This window comes from Drosophila persimilis, unplaced genomic scaffold (genome assembly GCF_003286085.1).
Source record: "Drosophila persimilis strain 14011-0111.01,24,50 unplaced genomic scaffold, DperRS2 tig00000002-arrow-pilon, whole genome shotgun sequence".
In the NCBI taxonomy this organism is placed as follows: domain Eukaryota; kingdom Metazoa; phylum Arthropoda; class Insecta; order Diptera; family Drosophilidae; genus Drosophila; species Drosophila persimilis.
In genome coordinates, this window is record NW_020825289.1 from 6,541,353 (window position 1) to 6,560,591 (window position 19,239).

The following is a 19,239-nucleotide window of genomic DNA, read 5'->3' on the forward strand; positions in this document are numbered from 1 at the left end:
AAAAACGTAGGTTGCAACAGAAATTTTGTCAATAATAAATCCGGAAAAGCGTTGATTTTCGCAATAAATCGACCAGATCTGGGAGTGATAATGTGTTTCCCGTGCCTTGAAGTATTTGTAATGTGGAATATTTTCTGTTTTCATGCTCCGCCAATCCTTGGATGCTCGGATATTCGCGTTGGAAACATAGTTTGAGATGGCCAAGTCAAAGAATCACACAAACCACAACCAGAACAAGAAGGCCCATCGCAATGGCATCAAGCGCCCCATGCGTAAGCGCCACGAGTCCACCATGGGCGTAAGTAGACAGAATTGGTTTATTTTATATGCGAGCACATATCCTAACCCGGCTTATCTTTTTGAACAGATGGATGTCAAGTTCCTGATCAACCAGCGGTACGCACGCAAGGGTAACCTGTCCCGCGAAGAGTCTGTGAAGAAATACAACGAACGCATCGCCTCGCAGCAGGGCAAGCCCAAGCCCATTACTTTGTAGATTCCAGACAACATCCGATCTTGGTTAGAAGAGAGCCCGTTGTTTAATTAAAGGAAATCAATTTAACGTATGCGCCAACATCTTTATTCGTAGTCAAGTTGATAGTTAATAGTAAATGCTCAAGACTTTGTGGAATGGGATATGTTCCAAGTCCGCCTGATACTGGCGTCTGTAGTCCCAGAGGTACTGGTCAATCACAACAGAATTCACGTTGTCGGGAGAGATTTCTGGATGGTTTTCCTTTAAGGATTTCATCACCTCATCTCTGACCTGCTCGATTATGTATATCGATGCTCCGCGTATCTCCACCTCCATTGGATCTCCGTTCTCCAGAATTGTATCCGATTTGAGCACCTCTAGCAACTCCGGCGTGTACTGCAAGCTGCCGAAGTGCACCAGCACCTGTGGAATACGGTAGTCGGCGAACATGGTGATCTGATCGATGTCGTGGAAAAAGCCCAGACCCTTGCCCCTGTAACAGGACCAGATATCGCCGACAAGTATCTGAGCCCGTTTCAGGATCGAAACGCGCTTTCCCGCAAAGTCTGCCTGGTCCCGGAAACACGGGAATTCCTCGACAATCAGCTCGAGCAGATGCACAGCCGATTTGTCGGCTGCCTTGATCACATTCTCGAAGCGGCCATCGTACTTCTTTAGGAGGCTGTTGCCCACTTCATGGAGACAGTCGAGCCGTTTCTGGATCAGCGGTATCTTTGTCTCGCCGTCGTCCGATCGGAATATATGTTCCACCGTCTTCATGTCGATTTCCGAGTAGAACTTGGCATTCGTCACATTTAAGCCGTCAGCGATGGCCCTTTTAATGGCTGCACAGAGGGCAAAGTATCCCGTGTAGCCATCAACCTTGTATTTGGTATAGTTATCTATGAAAAGATTAATCAGATTGGGTTAGAGATCATTTCATGTGATGGCAAAATTACACACTCGGTGTCCAGAAGCAAAAGTTCAGGGTGTCCAAGACAAAAACCCAGTCAGCGGCTCCTGAATATGCTTCAGGCTTGCTATCGTCCGGATTTGGATGCAGCTCATGTTGCGAAAAGTTCTCCACTCCTATGCGCTTGCTCTGCAGGCCGTCCAGAATCTCCTTGGACAGCTTTTCGATGCCTTCAGGCAGCACTCGAACGTGCTTGGCATGCTGCACGATGTGAGCTCCAGATTCTCGTGGGCTTAGGCTTTTGCTTACCATCTTGATAGTCCTTATAAACCTTGAAAGTATCTTTAAAAAAGGATAAAATTAAAATTTAAAAAATCGTACCCAGTGTGGGTTTAAACAAGGTCGTTATCGGATTTATCTATAAAATATACCATCTGACCCTCAGAAATATACCGCCTCATTTTCAAAATATACCGTAAATATACTGACGAATTCAAGTTCTATTTTACATATTCCTCGTTTTTGTATTCCGTCGAATATTACCAGCTATATAGAACATTTAGCCATGCCCACATAATTTTGTCCGATTAATGAACCTATTTTCCAATTGACTGGTTTATTTTTAACACTTGCTTTTATTGGATCTTGTCTAAAAAAACGTTTTAGAGAAAAAGGTCAAACAAAAACAACGAAAATAGGTATTCCGTTGAGTAATGTTGGCTAAGACCTTTAGCTCTGACTCTCATCGCTGCCCAACACTTACATTCAATTTTTTTGTATAAAAAAACAAGCCAGCAGCAGCTGACGTCGGTGTCGCGATATAATGACCCAAAAAACGAATTAAATGGCTTAAGCTGGTTATAAAACCAAAGAAAGCGTCCTGTGAGATTGTGTAATACTCCCTGTCCATCTGTATGTCAAGTATTTACTAACCAAAAAGTGCGAGTTCGTTATCAAAACACACACAAAAGTCGTGCCGTGAAGGAGTCGTTTTTAAGCAAATTAGTTTCTCTTCGTGACACCTTGTTTAACCTAATCTAAGTTTGTGAATGCATTAAAAAGTATACGAAAATATCACTCGCAGACGTACTATTTCAACACCCAAAAAGTTCTTTGTGCTGTGAACAAATATTTTATCGACGTTTCAGTTTGCCATCAACACAAACAGACACACACACTCTTCACGCGTTCATTACATACACAAACGTATGTACATATGTAAGGGCGCTGAAGATACAGATACACGTGCGCTCAGCTGTGCCCCCCACCCAAATGACGCCTGTTTTCATTCAAGTCTGATCCTGCACAAATCGCGACACTTTGAGACTGAGAAACAACGACACACTGCTCTGCAACGAGATTCATTCAACAGGTGAGCCCGAGTACCCCTACATTGCGTGGACTGAGCATAAGTAAGAATCCCTCAAAGATGTCCAGTAGTTGCCGTAATGGTTATAAATAATATTTCGTATAATTTCGTTTTTAGACACCAGCATTCTGGTAATTATCATAGCTGTAGTGTGCTGTCGCCCAAAGTGCTAATTAATTTGCACAATCCTACTGAGATCTGTAGAATCATTCAGTCAGACTCTTAATTAGTTCGCTAGAATACATATGTATATCCCGTTTGGTATTGTTCTTGACTATAGTATACATATTCGAATATGTGCATATGTATGTGTATAATAAGTAGTTTACATAAATATATTTAAAGACCTAGAACTTGCAGAATCATCTACTGTATACCCACACAGACTCGTATTTATTTTTATAATATTCTCGGGTCTATTCCAATATGTGTTTTCTTCTAGTTTTTGTCACTATTCGCCAATTAAATGGCTTTAGACAGGAAGTAGGTATTTTCCTTTATCCACTATAGCCTTCTTACTTGCTTTATTTGTAATCTGTCATAATTGAAGAGTATATTAATATCGTAGTGCTCTGCAATAAGACATTCATTATCTCTCCCGTTATCGTGCACTTCACCCGAAAGGCTGGCAGTAAGCTTGACACTCGAATCCCAGCAATCGAAATATAATATCTTTCAGTGCATTCCGTTCTCGATCATCATTAAGTTGCCGCTCGTCACTTATTGAATGCTCATCAGCTGTCAAGTGTTAATTTGTGCCGATTATATTCGTATCTATAATTTTTCCATGCCAAGCAATGGACTCCAAATCTGTAAAGGTAATTGAAATCTTCTAATTCACTGTATCACAAATCGACGCTAATTTGCCTGATAAACGATGTCAAATCAGACGCTTCTTGCCAATTATTGAACGCCTTCGCCTGGGCCTCAGTTTGTTTTCATATCGGGTCGTTACCTGACGCAGAATCTTGGCCAGTGAAGTCCAAGCTAAGCTTCAAAATTACATTGTAAAGCATTGTAAAGTGTACAACATGGTGGAGAGTGTTCCGGTCTACTCCATTTCGCATTTCATGGAAATGCGTTCGATAGGGCCATCAAATGACGAGGGCCGCATATCTAAAGAACAAGTGAGTGAAATGATACAAAAGGAGAACTTGGATTCAAAGGTGCTCAAAAGAGAATCTTTCGGGTGATCTTGCACCCGGTCTCCGAAGATACATTCTCAAGGAAGCAGGCATGTCGATTGTACCCTTTAGATATTCCACTAAATATCACAATCGTATAGAATACGAGTTGTTACCTCGGTGAACACTCTGTTATTAGATCCCGTTTGTGTATATTCTCCAGAAAGCGTATGAAACACTTCGGCATGCCCAAACACAGCCTTGTCTTAGTTTTTGTTTCCATTTTGACATTACCCTACATTCCGGCATCACGTGCACACACACACACACACCCACTCAAGTTCCCACGAACACACGCACACATTGTTAACAAACGGTATTATTTTGGGTTGCAATTTCTCATTTTATCAAAAACAAAATAAATAAAACAAAAACTGAAGGAAAACCACGAGAGAGGGCGAGAGCACGAGAAAGAGAGTGTGTGCGAAAGTTGTTGCTGTTGTTCCTCTCTTTCTGCGCCATCGGTTACAGTTAGTTTTCCAGCAGAGTGCGCCGCGTGCGCTCCACTCACCGACTAATCGCCGCTTTTATATTCCAAATAGATTATAGTCGGGCAATTTGCATTTCTCTAAAGCTAAACAATATACTACGTGTTTACCTATACACATACCCGTAATCCGTAATCACAGACGAATCAGAATCGTTCCGGGGAGATGCTCCTCAGTGCTGCGGTGTCTCTGTCTCCGTCTGGGCGGCCCTAAAACGGGAAACGATAGTCGCGAGTAAATATTTGGCCCGGGGCTTAAGTCCAGTGACACGCTGTAAACTGATAATAAAAGTGTACTAAAAGAGTTACACACTCCACTCCCGTGGTATTGGAGGTGGTTCCAGGTTGCCAATAGAAGGAGAGAGGGAGAGAGAGAGAAAGAGCCGGAATGAAGCGCACACCCAAATTGCACGAGGTGGGGCGGGCCTACTCGGAGATGTCGCCCCTCAATCCGGACTCTCCGCCTGCACCGGTGGCCAGTACCAGCGGCTATGGCAGCATTTTTCCCTTCGGCCTGCTGCGCGGCTCCTTCGGTCGCGGCGGCAATGCTGCGGTACAGGTGGGTTCTGCCAGACGACAAAGTAAAGCTTAATCGCCCCGTCATCCGTTCTATATGGTATATGGGGGAGACTGACTGCTTATCGGGTTTCCCACTACAGATGTATGTACTGTACATACTCGTATTGCCTGAAATGAGATTGTTTTACCGATAAGTAAGCAGACGGCGGGGCATATGGTTGGCATGGTATGGTTTCGTTCTTTATATTTTATCGGGACGATTAGTTAAGGCGCCTCGAATCGTACATACCCTTCAACATACGTCATACCCCTACATGACATATATTTTTATAATCTTTACGGCATGCCGCCCCAAAGTATGCAACGCTAAAAAGTGATTTACTTTAGGCGCTCGAAATGGCGGCAATTCAAATGCAACAGAAAAACGAAACCCTTCACGCGATCAATGATACGGGGAGAGGCTTTTCCGTTGTGCACTCTATTTTTTTGTGGGATGCATTTATCTGTCTATCTAAATCTAGATATTCCTATCAGATACAGTAACTTTTGAAATTCCATTCATATTCTGTTCATCCCTTCCGGTTTCAGTCCGATTCTATTTGTCTTTTTGGGAGGAAACGAAATTAAGAAAAGGTAATTAGCAGCACCATACTTTTCCATTGTCTTTGTTTATTAGGAAGCAGCCGCAGCAGTAATATCTTTGCGTGGTGTTCCTTTTAGTATCCGCGGCTTATCTGAATAGGTTTATCGGTGCTGTTTGCTCAATTAATGAAAACTAAATAGAATAAGGCGGATCGGAACGTTTGGTGGGCCAGAGGCAACATTTATATATGATGCTACCCCATTGGGGCGCCGACAGTTCATTGAAGGCGCCTTTGCCAAGCAGTCGATGCGCAGCTTCGGGAATTAATAATCTGCATACATATATATCTCTTCAATCGATATCGAAATCGGCCTTCAAAACGGAACTAAACGGCGAAAGTTTGGCGAAAATGTTCAAGGCCCGCTTAAAGACGAGTCCCAGCGGCGGGGGTGAGGTGTGTCTTCTATCTATCTATCTATCTATCTGTTATTTATATCTGTTGTATGACAATTAAGAAAGCAAGTAAGAACTTTATAGTCGTGCTGGCGCCCTCCATTATCTGTCTAAAACGAGCTGACAGTCCTGACATGTGACAGAGAAAGCCCCAGGAGAATTAAAGAATCAATCTCTGTTATCAATACTATGTCCATCCTTTGTGTTATAGGAAATGCTTATGCATAGAATAGATCCATACAGAAAGTGTGTGCAAGTGGAAAAAAACCAGAAAATAGCGGAATCTAGATATAGGAATCTTGCATCAGTCAATCAATTTGGATTCATTAAGAGGCAATGTCTCTCCATGTTGTTGTTGTTGTTGCTCCCCCAATCAATAGCATTTCAGGCGTTCATCGATCGAAATCAATTGGAAGATAAAAACTGCCTTAGAACGCAAAGCTTTAGATAAGTAAATATGTGATGATGTACTAACCATCGTAGATGCACACAGATACATCCCAGGATACATCCCCCGATGAGATAAGCACCCCCATTCATTTCAACATCTTCGAGTGTCGTACAGCGAAAACCCACCGTCATGGGGAAAGATGGGAGGGCACACAAGCCCCCAAAGAAGAAGGCCGCAACGATGTTGAGTGGAATCGAAGAAGTACCACCGCCCGAGGCAGCCCCAACTCCAACGGCAGCCGGTGGAAGGGCAAGGGGAACCAGCCCCCATCCCCCGGCTAGTGGTGGGACCATTGCGGCTTTGGTGAGCGGCTTGCACCACTCGGGGGCACGTGACATCCAGTCGCTGCACCAGCCACTGCTCGAATGCGAGGAGCGGGCCCTGGCCATCAAGCAACACCTCAGAGGGCATCGGGGCCATGGCACTGAGGCGTCGCCCCACGAGTCCATGCCGCGATTCATAGTCGATATCGAGGAGGAGCCATCGGAGTCGTCGCAGAGTATTGGAGGGCAGGAACACCAGGATCAGGAACACCCAGAGCAAGAGCATAGTGGCGGTGGCGGTGGCGGTGGTGGTGCCGGCGCGAGCTCCTCTCGACGCTTCAGTCACTTCAATCTGGCCCTGCGACGTTTCTCCCACATCCATGTCCATGTAAATGCACACCAACGATCCTTGCATTCTTGTTCTCCTTGTTGTTCTTGTCACGTTTGTTGCTCTGCTGCTTTGACCGTAACCCCCAACCCCCAACCCCTAACGTTAACCGTAACCCGCAACCCCGAACCACGCACTTACACCCATGGGATCCCCGCATAATAAGCAGAATATGCAGAGAAAGAGAGAGAGAGAAATGTTCCCCGAGGAAAACCAGTATATATCGGATCTAAAAATAAACTTCTTGTTGCTTGCTGCTGGCTGCTGACTGCTGGCTGCTTGCTGCAGCTTATGGCTTTACTAAAACGAATGAAGAGGCCACTAATGCTGCAAGAATGGTCTGTTCTTCGTTTCTTCAGCCTTTGTTCTGCCTCTGTTCTGGCTTCAAGTGGCTGGCTTTCCTCTCCTTTCCTGGGAAGTGTCAGTGGCTCATGAGGCTGATTACGAGTGTTGGCTGCCTCTTGACTGGAGGGCCCATTAAGTGACACGCGATTCTATTGTGGGTCGAGTCCAAAATAAACCAACTCAATCGCTCATTAAGTGTCTCCCCGATATCAGAGACTGTCCATCTCTGTCGCGATTCTCAAGTGTCGCGAACGAGTGCTCTGTGGGGGGGAAGGAGTTTCATTAGCCTAATGGAAGCCATAAACTATAAAGAACATCGATGTAATTACACGTGCATTTCACTCGAATGCGGATGGCTGGTCATCGGTTGGCCTTCTGAGAGCATAAATTAAAGTGAAACTCTTTATGCAAGGCAGCGGCTCTTGGACTCTTGAGACTTAGACCACAAACAAAACCAGCCACTGACCAGTCCGCTGGCTGGTCAATCAGTTGTGGTGCAACGCTCGTGGCAGCAGCAGCGGCAGCACCAGCTGCGGGTCAACAAAATAATAATACCAAAATTGGCAAACAAGTTCCTCTAAGTGCGAGTGCGAGTGGTTTTTCTGGCCAATTATATGCGACACGAAACGGCATTTCCATAGAGCGTGGAGTGTGGAGTGTGGAGCGTGGAGCACACCTACCGACTGCCACCCCATGGCTGATTACAGTGGGACGGAGATGACTACTTTTGCGTGCAAACCCCATTCTCACAGCAGCAGCAGCAGCGGCGGCAGCAACGGCAGCAACGGCAGTGGATGATAAGCGCCCCCCCACCACACATCACGCGTCAGACGGGACCCGACCAGGGAGCTACTAAGGCGGCACTACGGAACAGTTGCTGCATTCGACTCGCTTCGCATTCCCCAAGAAACGCTCAAGAAAACCTAAACGCTCGCGCCGCACGGAAGCACGGGAGCACTGGAGCACGGGAATTAATTAACTGCCAATTAATGAAGCGGCAAAAAGAGAAAGAAGAATATTTGCTTATTAATATTATGCACATACCGTACCCGTATGCACTTGGTGGTGCACTGGATGCCAGTTCTCGCGAGTGATTCTGCTACTGTTTTTTTCCTTCTCAATTGTGTGATTTATGTGATACTGTGACAAATGAAGAGCAGAATTTCCATGTTTGTGCAGTCGCTGGTTTTATCAGCTTGACGCAGCACGTACCGTCGTACCGTCGTACCGTCTCCGCTCGTACACCGCGACCAAACAAAACAGAGCTAATTAATCAAATAGAGACAAATTCAAGAGCAAATTTAATTGCCAGACACAGCAAAAGAGCAATCATGAAACTATCCAAAAGCTTCGATGAGTTGATCTTGAGCGCCTCGCGGCTGAGCCTCAATAATCTGCGATCGCCAGGCAAGAAGAAATCTAAAAATGTAAAGTATACTCGAACTCGAACAGTAAATAATACCCATAGATTAAAGAGCATATTGGTTTGGTTGCATTCTGCAATCCATTGAAAATTTGGTTAAACATTTCCCAGCAAAAGGAATTCAATTGAAACTACAACAAAATATACAAATATTTTAATAATTTAATAAACTTTAAACCATAATGAAAGAAGTACAAAAATATGGGATATCACAAAAGCAGAATGGATTCTGTGTGTATTCCTGACAATACGATGCTTAATATATCTTTGAGAATACCTATCACAGATTTTCCATTAATCAATAACAAATTAGAACTCTTTTAATGGGTATCTGGTCTAATATTTACCCAATCGTCTGTCTGGCTACGCATTTGCTATGCCCGAATGCATTTTAACACCTTCTCTCGACTGTAACTGAAAACTAAACCACAATCAAGGCAAATCTCAAGCTAAAAATGAGAGACTCTACAGAACACCCTATGTGCCATACTCGCACATATTTGTTTAATCGAACATTTCACCTTTCATTGCGATTGAAAGAGATGTTGACAAAAATAAGGAATGAAATGAAGTGAAATAAATTAATTTGAAGCCCCTGCAGTGCGTGAGTGGTGGTGAATGGCATTTGTTCAAATAGCAAATACGACAATCTGTGGCATTATCACACTACCTGTCCAGATCTACGCCTAAATGGGCTATCTGTTTGCGGCGGGGCTTATGGGATCAAACGATGTCTAGGGACTCACGTAGACGCCCTCACCTTCGCCTATCCGCGTATCATCACGGATAAAGGTTGTGTGGTTTTTGGGTTCGCGAAAAAGGGTTTACCCAAAAGTTATTTATAAACACCCTCATGCTGAGATATTTTTATACAGTCGCACCACAGACACCACGACACACTTTTATTGGAATACTGATTTCTTGGAGAACTGTAAAATTCGCACTGGATTCTTTTTATAACCATAATTTATTGATGGCCAAGAAATTACCAACCGAGTGAATCATGGCCTTTTTTGGATAATTTTTAACCAATCAACAATTACTTATGCTTTAAAAAACTCTGCTGGGCCCCCGCCCCCCAAACCCTCCCACATTGATGCTCGGACTCGAGACGCACAAGCGAATGCTGCAAAAGAGTATGCCATGCATGGGTTTTTTTGTCTTGGGTGTTGTTGTTGTTGTTGAACTGATCCCAAATTCAATACAAAGCGTACCCACCCCTATGTTCCCCAAAATTTGGTTCCTGTTTGGTTTGAGCATGTAATAGGTTGAAGAAATCCTGAATTAATACCGAGGATTACTAATGACTCCCCTGGGGATTGATGTGTTCTCGCTTTCCCCGAAAACAGTTCTACATATAACACCCGAATAACCCGAAGCCAATTGATTTCCTGCATGATGTTCGTTTCAGTTCGATTCTAATTGATATCCCCACATCGATGCCAATCGTAATCCTTAGTAACACTTTCTATATTTCATACGCAGAACATAAATCGCTACGGAGAATCCATGGGTTCGCTGGGACATCGCGCCTTGCTGCAGTTCATCGATAATAATGATATCTCCGGGCTGCGCGCCATCCTTGACAGCCGGCACCTGAACATCGATGATCGGGATGAGGTCAGAGAGAGAGAGTCCTAGTTCTAGTTTTCCCAGAGTATTCAGTTATTCAATCCTTTGCAGAATGCCACCACCGTGCTGATGGTTGTGGCCGGACGGGGTCTCACAGCATTCGTTCGGGAATTCCTGGCACGCGGCGCCGATGTCCAGGCCGAGGATCTGGATAGCTGGACCGCTCTGCTGTGTGCCGCCCGCAATGGGCACTTTGATGTCGTCCAACTTCTACTGGATCATGGCGCTGAGGTCGAGCATCGCGATATGGTAAGAAATAACCTTCCAATCGGCAAACAGAGTCAGCTAATACTCGAATACTTTCCTCAGGGTGGCTGGACAAGTCTGATGTGGGCCGCCTATCGGGGGCACACGGAACTGGTGCGGCTGCTGCTGGAAAAGGGGGCCGATGGCAATGCGCATGGCAACTACCACTTGGGGGCCCTGCTCTGGGCAGCGGGACGGGGCTTCAAGGACATTGTGGAGTTACTGGTGCAGCGCGGCGCCAAGGTGAATGTCGGCGACAAGTACGGAACGACAGCCCTCGTCTGGGCCTGTCGACGGGGCAACGTTGAGATCGTGGACACTCTGCTGAAGGCCGGTGCCAATGTCGACACTGCTGGGATGTACTCGTGGACTCCACTGTTGGTGGCAGCCGCCGGTGGGCACACGGACTGCGTGAGTTCCATTCTGGAGAAGAAGCCGAATGTGAATGCTCTGGATAAGGATGGAATGACGGCCCTGTGCATCGCCAGTCGTGAGGGATTCCAGGATATTGCTGCATCCCTAATAGCAGCCGGCGCTTACATCAATATCCAGGATCGTGGGGCGGACACGCCCCTCATTCACGCCGTAAAGGCCGGCCATCGCACCGTTGTGGAGGCGCTGCTGAAGAAGCACGCAGACGTGGATATCCAGGGCAAGGACCGCAAGACGGCCATCTACACGGCCGTGGAGAAGGGCCACATCCAGATCGTGAAGCTGCTGCTATCCACGAACCCCGACCTGGAGTCGTCCACCAAAGACGGCGACACACCGCTCATGCGGGCCGTGCGCAATCGCAATCTGGAGATAGTCCACATGCTGCTCGACCGCAAAGCCAAGGTGATGGCCGCCGATAAGCGCGGCGACACCTGTCTGCACATAGCCATGCGGGCGCGCAGCAAGGCGATAGTGGAGGCGCTCCTGCGCAATCCCAAGCACAGCCAGCTCCTGTATCGGGCGAACAAGGCGGGCGAGACGCCCTACAACATCGACACCCTGCACCAGAAGACGATACTCGGCCAGGTGTTTGGGGCCAGGCGTCTCAACACCAACGAGGACTCCGAGGGCATGCTGGGCTACGAGCTGTACTCCTCCGCCCTGGCAGATGTGCTCAGCGAGCCCACGCTGACGACGCCCATCACCGTCGGACTCTACGCCAAGTGGGGCAGCGGCAAGAGTTTCCTGCTCAACAAACTGCGCGACGAGATGAACAACTTTGCCAAACAGTGGGCCGAACCGCCGGCGAAGACCAGCGGCCTCCTGTTCATCGTGTGTCTGCACGTGGCGTTGCTCATCGGCACCATTGTCGGGCTGAGCACCTGGTCGACGGTCTGCGGCGTGTCATCCGCCGCAGCCTTCATGCTGGTGGCCTACCTGTTGCTGGCGGCTGTGAAGTACTGCAACTACCAGATGGACATGCTCTGGGCCTATTCCGTGCAGCATGGTCTGGAGAAGCGAATGACACGGCTGCGCCTCATCCTGCAAGTGGCATTCTGCCACCCGCCTGGCCCCCAGTCCGATTCCCAAGCCAAGCCGGTGCGCTTCCACTTTGCGGAGGCCAACAGTGCATCGCCGACGGGCGACGGAGCCGTGGCCCACATGCTGGCCGCCCTTCTGGGTGCCTTGGAGTCACACTACGGCTGGCTGGCCACCCGCCTGTACCGCGCGTTCCGTCCCAAGTGCCTCAAGGCGGACGTGGGCTGGCGCTGGCGGCGCATGTGCTGCATTCCCATTGTCGTAATCTTCGAACTGGCGCTGGTCACCCTGGTAACTGGCATCTCCCTAATCGTGGCCTACTTCACGTACGCCAATGCCAAGGAGCGGGAGCAGATCCAGGTGGTGCTCTATGTGGTGGCCGCCATCCTGGGCACCCTCATCTGCACGCACCTGCATGTTCTGGCCAAGGTATGCGTCGCCCTGTTCACCTCCCACATCCGGCAGCTGAAGCGAGCGGTGCGCACCAGCGAAACGGCACCCCTGACGATGCTCGGCGCCGAGGTTGCGGTGATGACGGACATGGTCAAGTGCCTGGACTCGTTCACCAATCAGCAGAGCCGGCTGGTGGGCGTGATCGATGCCCTCGACTCGTGCGACACTGAACGCATCCTCACCCTGCTGAACGCCGTCCAGACGCTGCTCTCCACGCCGAACCGTCCGTTTGTGCTGCTCATCTCGGTGGATCCCCATGTGATTGCCAAGGCGGCGGAGGCCAACAGTCGACGTCTGTTCACCGAGGGTGGCATCGGGGGCCACGACTTCCTGCGGAACCTGGTCCATCTGCCCGTCTACCTGCAAAACTCCGGGCTGCGCAAGGTGCAGCGAGCCCAGATGACCGCCCTGCTGTTCAAACGGAGTGGCGGCGGCGGTGAGTACCAGAACGACGATGGACCCACCCTGGGGCACTCTGTATCCGCGCGACGTCTGTCCAATGCCTCGGAGATCGTCTCGAGCCAGGAAAAACTGCGTGGGCCGGCACGACCAGGCGGGGGCAAGAAGCTGCGCCTCTCCGAGTCGGTGGCCAGCTCGACGGGCTCCAATCTGCATCGCCTGGGTCAAAATCCCCAGGGTGTGCTCGACCTCTCGCGGATAGTGCTCACCGATGACTACTTCAGCGACGTGAATCCGCGCAGCATCCGGCGTCTGATGAACGTCATCTACATCACGGTGCGGCTACTGAAGGCCTTCCAGATTGACTTTAGCTGGTACCGTCTCAGCTCCTGGATCAATCTGACGGAACAGTGGCCCCTGAGGGCCAGCATGATAGTGCTCCATCACGACCAGTTCATGGACACCAGTGCGGATGAGAATGTCTCCCTGCAGAGCGTATACGAGAAGTGAGATATGGTTCGTACTGTGAATCTTTCGCTTACTTACATCTCTCTCATCCATAGACTGCGGCCCAAGCTTGCGTATTTACGAGAGGCTGCACCGCTTCTGGAGCTGGATCGGGATGAGCGGAAGCTGGATGCCTTCCTGCAGCTCCACAAATCGGACTTGCTTGTGGCAGACTTGCGCATCTTTCTGCCCTTCACCATCAATTTGGATCCGTATTTAAGGAAGGTTCTGAAGGGTAAGTGGCGGGCAACGAAAGCTTGTCCTGAATCCATACAAACTGAAGTAAATCTCTCTTACAGAGGATCAGCAGACGATTGAGGATGAGAGCTCGCTTGTAATCCAAACCAGACCGAGCGTATACAACCAAATGCGTCAGCAGCCAGCGCCCACCACATATGTGCCTTCGCCACAGCCACAGCCCTATCCGCCCTACCAAGTGTTCCAGAACGATTTTGTGCCCAACGAGATGCGATCGAGGAACCTCAGCTCAAGTACGGAGCCCGTATCGCCGCTGATTGCCTCGCCCAGCGATTCCTTTGGCGTGAGTGTTTGAGGGGATGATCTTCAAATGGAAATGAGACCCTAATAACCACCTTTAAATTGTATACAGGAGGACATATTGCTGACACGTCTCACGGATCTGACAGTGGAGGGTGTCATCAGCCTGCTAGAGCGCATTGACGACATGAAGCCGGCCATGCCGAAGCTGGCGCCGGTGCTCCGTGATAATGCCATCAATGGACGCGTACTAAAGCACTGCGATATGCCAGATCTCAAATCGGTAGACAGAGCCCCTTCAAACTGTAATCCTTCCCCAGTTTCATGGCTAATTTCTTGCAGGTGCTGGGCCTGAGCTTTGGCCACTGGGAGCTGTTTCGCCTGCTGATCACAACGCTGAGGGAATGCGAGCGACAGCCGAGGAAGCAGAATCGCGCACTGCCGCAGGTCGCCGCTGTGGAGGCGCCGCCAGTTACTGTGCCCATGATCAAGGACGTGACGGATGCCCTGGTGCCGCCGCGCGAGTCCTTGTCGCGCAAGAACTCGGTCAGTCACATGGAGAAGCAGGTAAGAGGAGGGCCAACGGCAGAGCTGCAGAAGTGCAGGACATCTGTGATTGACCATGGATGTGCCGTGATTCGCTCTAACTCATGTGCTTTGATCTATTCTTATTCCGACCATTCTCTAACTAACCAAAAACGAAATGCAGTCGAAAGTGCACGACTACGAGTATCTCCAGGTAATGCAGACACCACGACACCACAGACTGATTCCAAATTCAATCAAAGCTTGCCTCCATGACACTCTCCAAATGCAACTAAAGCGGCTGCTATGTATCCTCCACTAAAGCCTCTCTCTGCTTGTCCACAGGTCACACTGGAGGAGCAAATGATTTGCGGCACTTTGCAAACGCTCAACGAGGAGGCGTACGAGGACGTGGCCAGCAGTGAGCGACCCAGTCCCACAGGTGAGATGTTAGCTACAGCCTCACAACTGCAATTGGCACCCATACGCGAGTCCTCCGAGTTCGGCTCGCCCTCCGACGAGCTGAAGCTGACTAGCATCCTGCAGCACCATGCCAAGACTCAGAACAACAACAACAAGCACGCGGTGCCGGGCTCGTACTTGCATGCCGATTACAATCGCAGCGCCAGCTCCCATTCCCTACAGAGTCTGGGCGCTGGTGGTGGCAATGGGGGCAACGGGAACGGTAACGACTATTGCGGTAGCACCTTCGATCTTATGCATGTAGAATCTGTCGGTGGCGGTATCTATGAGATGCATCGTGCTGCGGCACGACAAATCTCGATTAGCAGCGAGCGACTAACCGAACCCAGCTCTCTGCCCCTGCCCCTGGTGGTGGTCATACCCAATGGCTCCTCGGGGGAGCAGCTCTACGACGACACAAAGCTGTGAGATGTCCAGTCTTTCCCGTCGTCTGAAACTGAAACTATGTAAAGTGCATGTGAAGTATTACGGGAACTGGGATTGCGGGCTTTCTAACTTAACCTATAGTCTGACAATGGGCAAAACCATTTTAAAATTGGACCAATTGTCAATGAATCCTGTAAGAGACCAAAGCAGACCAAACCAAAAACCAAACATATATCATCTGGAACATTCTTTTATGCCTTGTTTGATTTACTTTTACTTTGGCTTGGCTTCGATCTGGACAGTATTATCGTATTATCTATCTATATCTATCTAAAGTACTAAAATTTGAGTTGTGCGACGATTACTAATTCATTCCAATTGTTATATTCGAAAGACGATTAGTTTAGTTTGATTAATTATTGGCCACAAGACATTTAAAATTGTGAACAACCAACCCTCCACCCACACACCACACACCACACATGGCAAGAACTCCAGTCTAACATAAAACATGAACATCTAACAACTAACCCTAACTAAGCCTACCCCCCACGGAGACACCCCTTCCCCACCCAAGAAGAAAGTATCAATCAAATAAATGATAAACTTATGAACAACTCTCTACCACTTGCATTTTATTCAGCTTTACCCATTCTCTCCGTAACTGTGTGTTTGTTTATTTATCGCCCTTTTAACCTCTTTGTTAAGTTTGATGTTCGATGTTAAAAATAAGAACTATTTGTTGGTGTGCTGGTGAACCGATTGGGTGGCTCTGCAGCTGCCACAGCGTGTGGCGGGGTTCCCTAATACCCTGATAAACCATCCGTACCTTACCCTATCCATATGATCTTTTAGAGCATGACACACCCACTGGTTGTGGGCCAGCAATGACGACTGCATTGCTTACCTCAGCCTCGGCCATGTACACGCATCAGCAGCAGCAGCAGGCGCAGCCTTCGGGTCGCGATTCTATACTGAAGCAGCAGGGGAGTGTCAAGGGCGACAAGCGGGTATCGATTCAACAAACATCGAGCAGTAATCATAACAACAACAACAACAATAATGCCAAGTCAGCAACGAATGTTGAATATATCTCCGAAGGAGCAGGAAGCAAAGTGCGACTAACCGCAAAGCCGCCAGCAGGTAAAGATTGATTGATCGAGTAAATATAAGTTTTTCCCAAAATAATCTACTTAATGTTGTATTTAAGGACCCCGGCCAGCCTCGCTGATCATCACCAGGTCCGATTCCAACTCACAGTTCCAGCTGCTACGCTCCTCCTCAGTGGACTATGACGACGTGGAGGCCCAAGAGCACCGGACTACGATCCGGACGACACTGCTGGAGCAACAGGAGGAGGATGAAGCGGCACCGTTCGTGTTTACAGCGCGCAAATGATACAATCTGATAACCAGATGGCAGCCAAGCTTATTTACACAATTTAGATATAGGGCCAGTCTTAAATAAGCTAACTAACTAGCTAATTACTGAAAGAGTTTGCAGCTGGAACTCGAGAGTTGTGGTTCCCCAAAATAGAATGTACTCTAGCAAAAGACAATTGTTTGCATTAGTTCTTGTTATATTTGTGTGTTTATGTGTATTTATTAATTGTAAACTGATGGAAGAGTAGGATAAATGTGTAATGAGAATCTGCATATGGAATACATAAAGTGCTACAGTGTTATATATTTTTTGGTTTCTATATGTACGAACTACGAATTATACAAACAATGAAAAGAGAATCAATATACATAGTGTTTTTTCATTTTTGTGATCGAAACTCGCGCCTGTTAACCAGAGCAGGTAGAAGGGCTTGGTAGAGTCTGAAGGCATGCGCGGGGCTTGGCAGTGTTCGGCAGAGCTCTTGCAGAGAAAACATCACATTCGTTTGGGGCGTCGTCAAAAAGGTCATGTCGAAGTCCGGTTCCTGCCAGAAGGCACCTCTCGGCTGTCCCTCCAGTTTTGCCTGAGTGCCGACGCTGTGCGTGTGGGGCCTGAAGTCCGTTTGGGTCGATGCATTCATGTAAAGGGCCGCAGAATCGAATTCCTCCGGTTCGGAAAATGGTGAATTGAAAAGCTGTTCCTGTTTTAGTTTCAGTATGCGCTGGTTTGGCTGTGCCTTGAGCTGAGCCTGTTTTAGATGATCCACATCGTAGGCCAGTATCCGGAGCAGATCCCTGGTGCCATCGGGTAACGCTTCCAGCCCCCATTTAGCCAAATCAATCCTGGTTCCCGGCGCCGAATTGAACTCATAAACCACATTGTAGTTGTTGCATATCGGCGAGGGATTCTCGAAGGCTTCTTTACTCATGAAGGACTCGCTCTTAGGCACTTGGTGTATAGTGTCCACCATAAGGAACTCCTCCTCCTGATCCTCCAATTTTTTCCGCTCGAACAGTTCGAGCACTTGCTTGGCCCGACTCTCGGCTAAGTTGCCCTTTTCTCGTTTTGTCAGCTTTTGTGGTGATGGCTCTGGATTGGCCGCCTCCGCAACGGCCTCATTCTGCTCCTGCTGGCACAACTTCTCGAGATTTACGACTTTGATGTGCCTCTCGTCGTCTCGAACATAAATCCACTCAAACTCCGAATCTGAATCCACCGCGGGCGTCGACTCCTGTTTTATTGTGGCGACGCGCGGCAGGCCATTTAATGTTACTCTCACCCTGGGATCACGCTTGCCTTCGACTTCAGTTTGATTATCTTCGCGCAGACTTTTAATATCTATTTGCTTATGCTCCTGATGGCGTCTTTTTTCGCTTTGATAATCCTCGCGTAGTCGTTTACTTTCCCTTTCATTATCCTCATAGTGGCGTCCATTGTCTCGTGGGTTAGCGTCATGATCGCCTCTTTTGAGCCTGTGATTATCCTCGCGTGGACGCTTGTCCCTTGGTTTATCCTCGTGTCGATGTCTGTTATACGTATGACTGTCGTCGTGGTGGCGTCTATCGTCTCTTGGATTGTGTTCGTGATGGCGTCTATCGTCCATTGGATTGTGTTCGTGGTGGCGTCTCCTGTCCCGTTGATGCTCTTCGCTTGTGCGTTTATTGTCCCGTGAGGTGCGCTTGTTTTCCTTTTGATTATCATCGACCGGACTGTTACTTTGAGTCCGTTTTTCAGCAACACTTTCCTCAGATTTACCCCTCCTGTGCTTTCGCTTCTTCTTCTTACGCTTATCTAACTGATCCAACTCTTCCAACGCCTTCTGAGTCGCTTCGCGGCACGCTTCAAGTTCTTCCAGGTTGTCCGTTGAGTCTGGCGTAGCTGGTTGGGGCGGTTCCAAGTCCATGTTGTTAATTTCCTCCCTGTTGCTGAAACCACTTGGAATGTCCGACAAGCCATATTCGTCTAACTCCAATTTATGAATTATACCGTTTTCGCGGAGACCATCGAATAGTTCGCCGATTATTGCTGCAACAGTAGCAGCATCGCTTTCAGCAGCTGCCAGTTCTGCCTTGACAACTGGAACCTCAGGCTCAGCCATGACAACGGGAGCCTCAGGCTGTGCCTTGACAAGAGGTTCCTCCGGCTCTTCGGTGGCATTAGTTGGACTATTTGGTTTTGTCAGTTCACTTCGCGGAGTACGAGGAAAAGATCGGATCTCGACATCGTCGTTGTCGCTTTCCCATCCATGGCCACTGCAACCGGTCGAGAAATCAGTGGTGTTCGGAGAATGAGGGATTCCAACTGTGCGTATCGGCGTCTCGTCATTCTCTTCGAGTCGCCGTAGCGGCGTGGTCTCGTTCTCGCCGAGTTTGGCATTATCTTCTGCTTTTATTTCAACTTTTACCTCAGTTTCGTTCATAT

The 19,239-nt window shown here is 48.3% G+C and overlaps 4 protein-coding genes across 11 annotated transcripts; 2 read left to right on the forward strand and 2 right to left on the reverse strand.

The window, feature by feature from the left end:
• Positions 1-190: 190 nt before the first annotated feature.
• Positions 191-566, forward strand: LOC6590557 (60S ribosomal protein L29). The gene is made up of 2 exons (XM_002015908.2): positions 191-298; positions 368-566. The coding sequence occupies exons 1-2, from the start codon at positions 197-199 to the stop codon at positions 494-496; spliced, it is 231 nt and encodes a 76-aa protein (XP_002015944.1). The 5' UTR covers positions 191-196; the 3' UTR covers positions 497-566.
• LOC6590558 (queuosine salvage protein) lies at positions 558-4,611 on the reverse strand. Its single transcript, XM_002015909.2, has 3 exons — positions 4,552-4,611; positions 1,439-1,730; positions 558-1,377 (listed from the first exon to the last, which is right to left on the reverse strand). The coding sequence occupies exons 2-3, from the start codon at positions 1,698-1,700 to the stop codon at positions 602-604; spliced, it is 1,038 nt and encodes a 345-aa protein (XP_002015945.1). The 5' UTR covers positions 1,701-1,730; positions 4,552-4,611; the 3' UTR covers positions 558-601.
• On the forward strand, positions 2,225-17,177 carry LOC6590560 (kinase D-interacting substrate of 220 kDa). Of its 8 annotated transcripts, none has more exons than XM_026985588.1 (11): positions 2,225-2,760; positions 10,339-10,473; positions 10,537-10,734; positions 10,795-13,562; positions 13,620-13,798; positions 13,863-14,104; positions 14,174-14,344; positions 14,404-14,628; positions 14,932-15,271; positions 16,291-16,578; positions 16,646-17,177. In XM_026985588.1, exons 2-11 carry the CDS (start codon positions 10,363-10,365, stop codon positions 16,831-16,833), a joined length of 4,710 nt encoding a protein of 1,569 aa, XP_026841389.1. In that variant the 5' UTR covers positions 2,225-2,760; positions 10,339-10,362; the 3' UTR covers positions 16,834-17,177. The 8 variants fall into 8 exon arrangements, with proteins under 8 accessions (XP_026841389.1, XP_026841387.1, XP_026841391.1 ...); XM_026985586.1 differs by lacking the exon at positions 2,225-2,760 and adding an exon at positions 4,802-4,987; XM_026985590.1 differs by lacking the exon at positions 2,225-2,760 and adding an exon at positions 4,802-4,987 and having other exon boundaries at positions 14,932-15,028.
• Positions 17,102-19,239, reverse strand: LOC6590562 (protein panoramix). Its single transcript, XM_002015913.2, has one exon. The coding sequence runs from the start codon at positions 19,235-19,237 to the stop codon at positions 17,198-17,200; it is 2,040 nt and encodes a 679-aa protein (XP_002015949.2). The 5' UTR covers positions 19,238-19,239; the 3' UTR covers positions 17,102-17,197.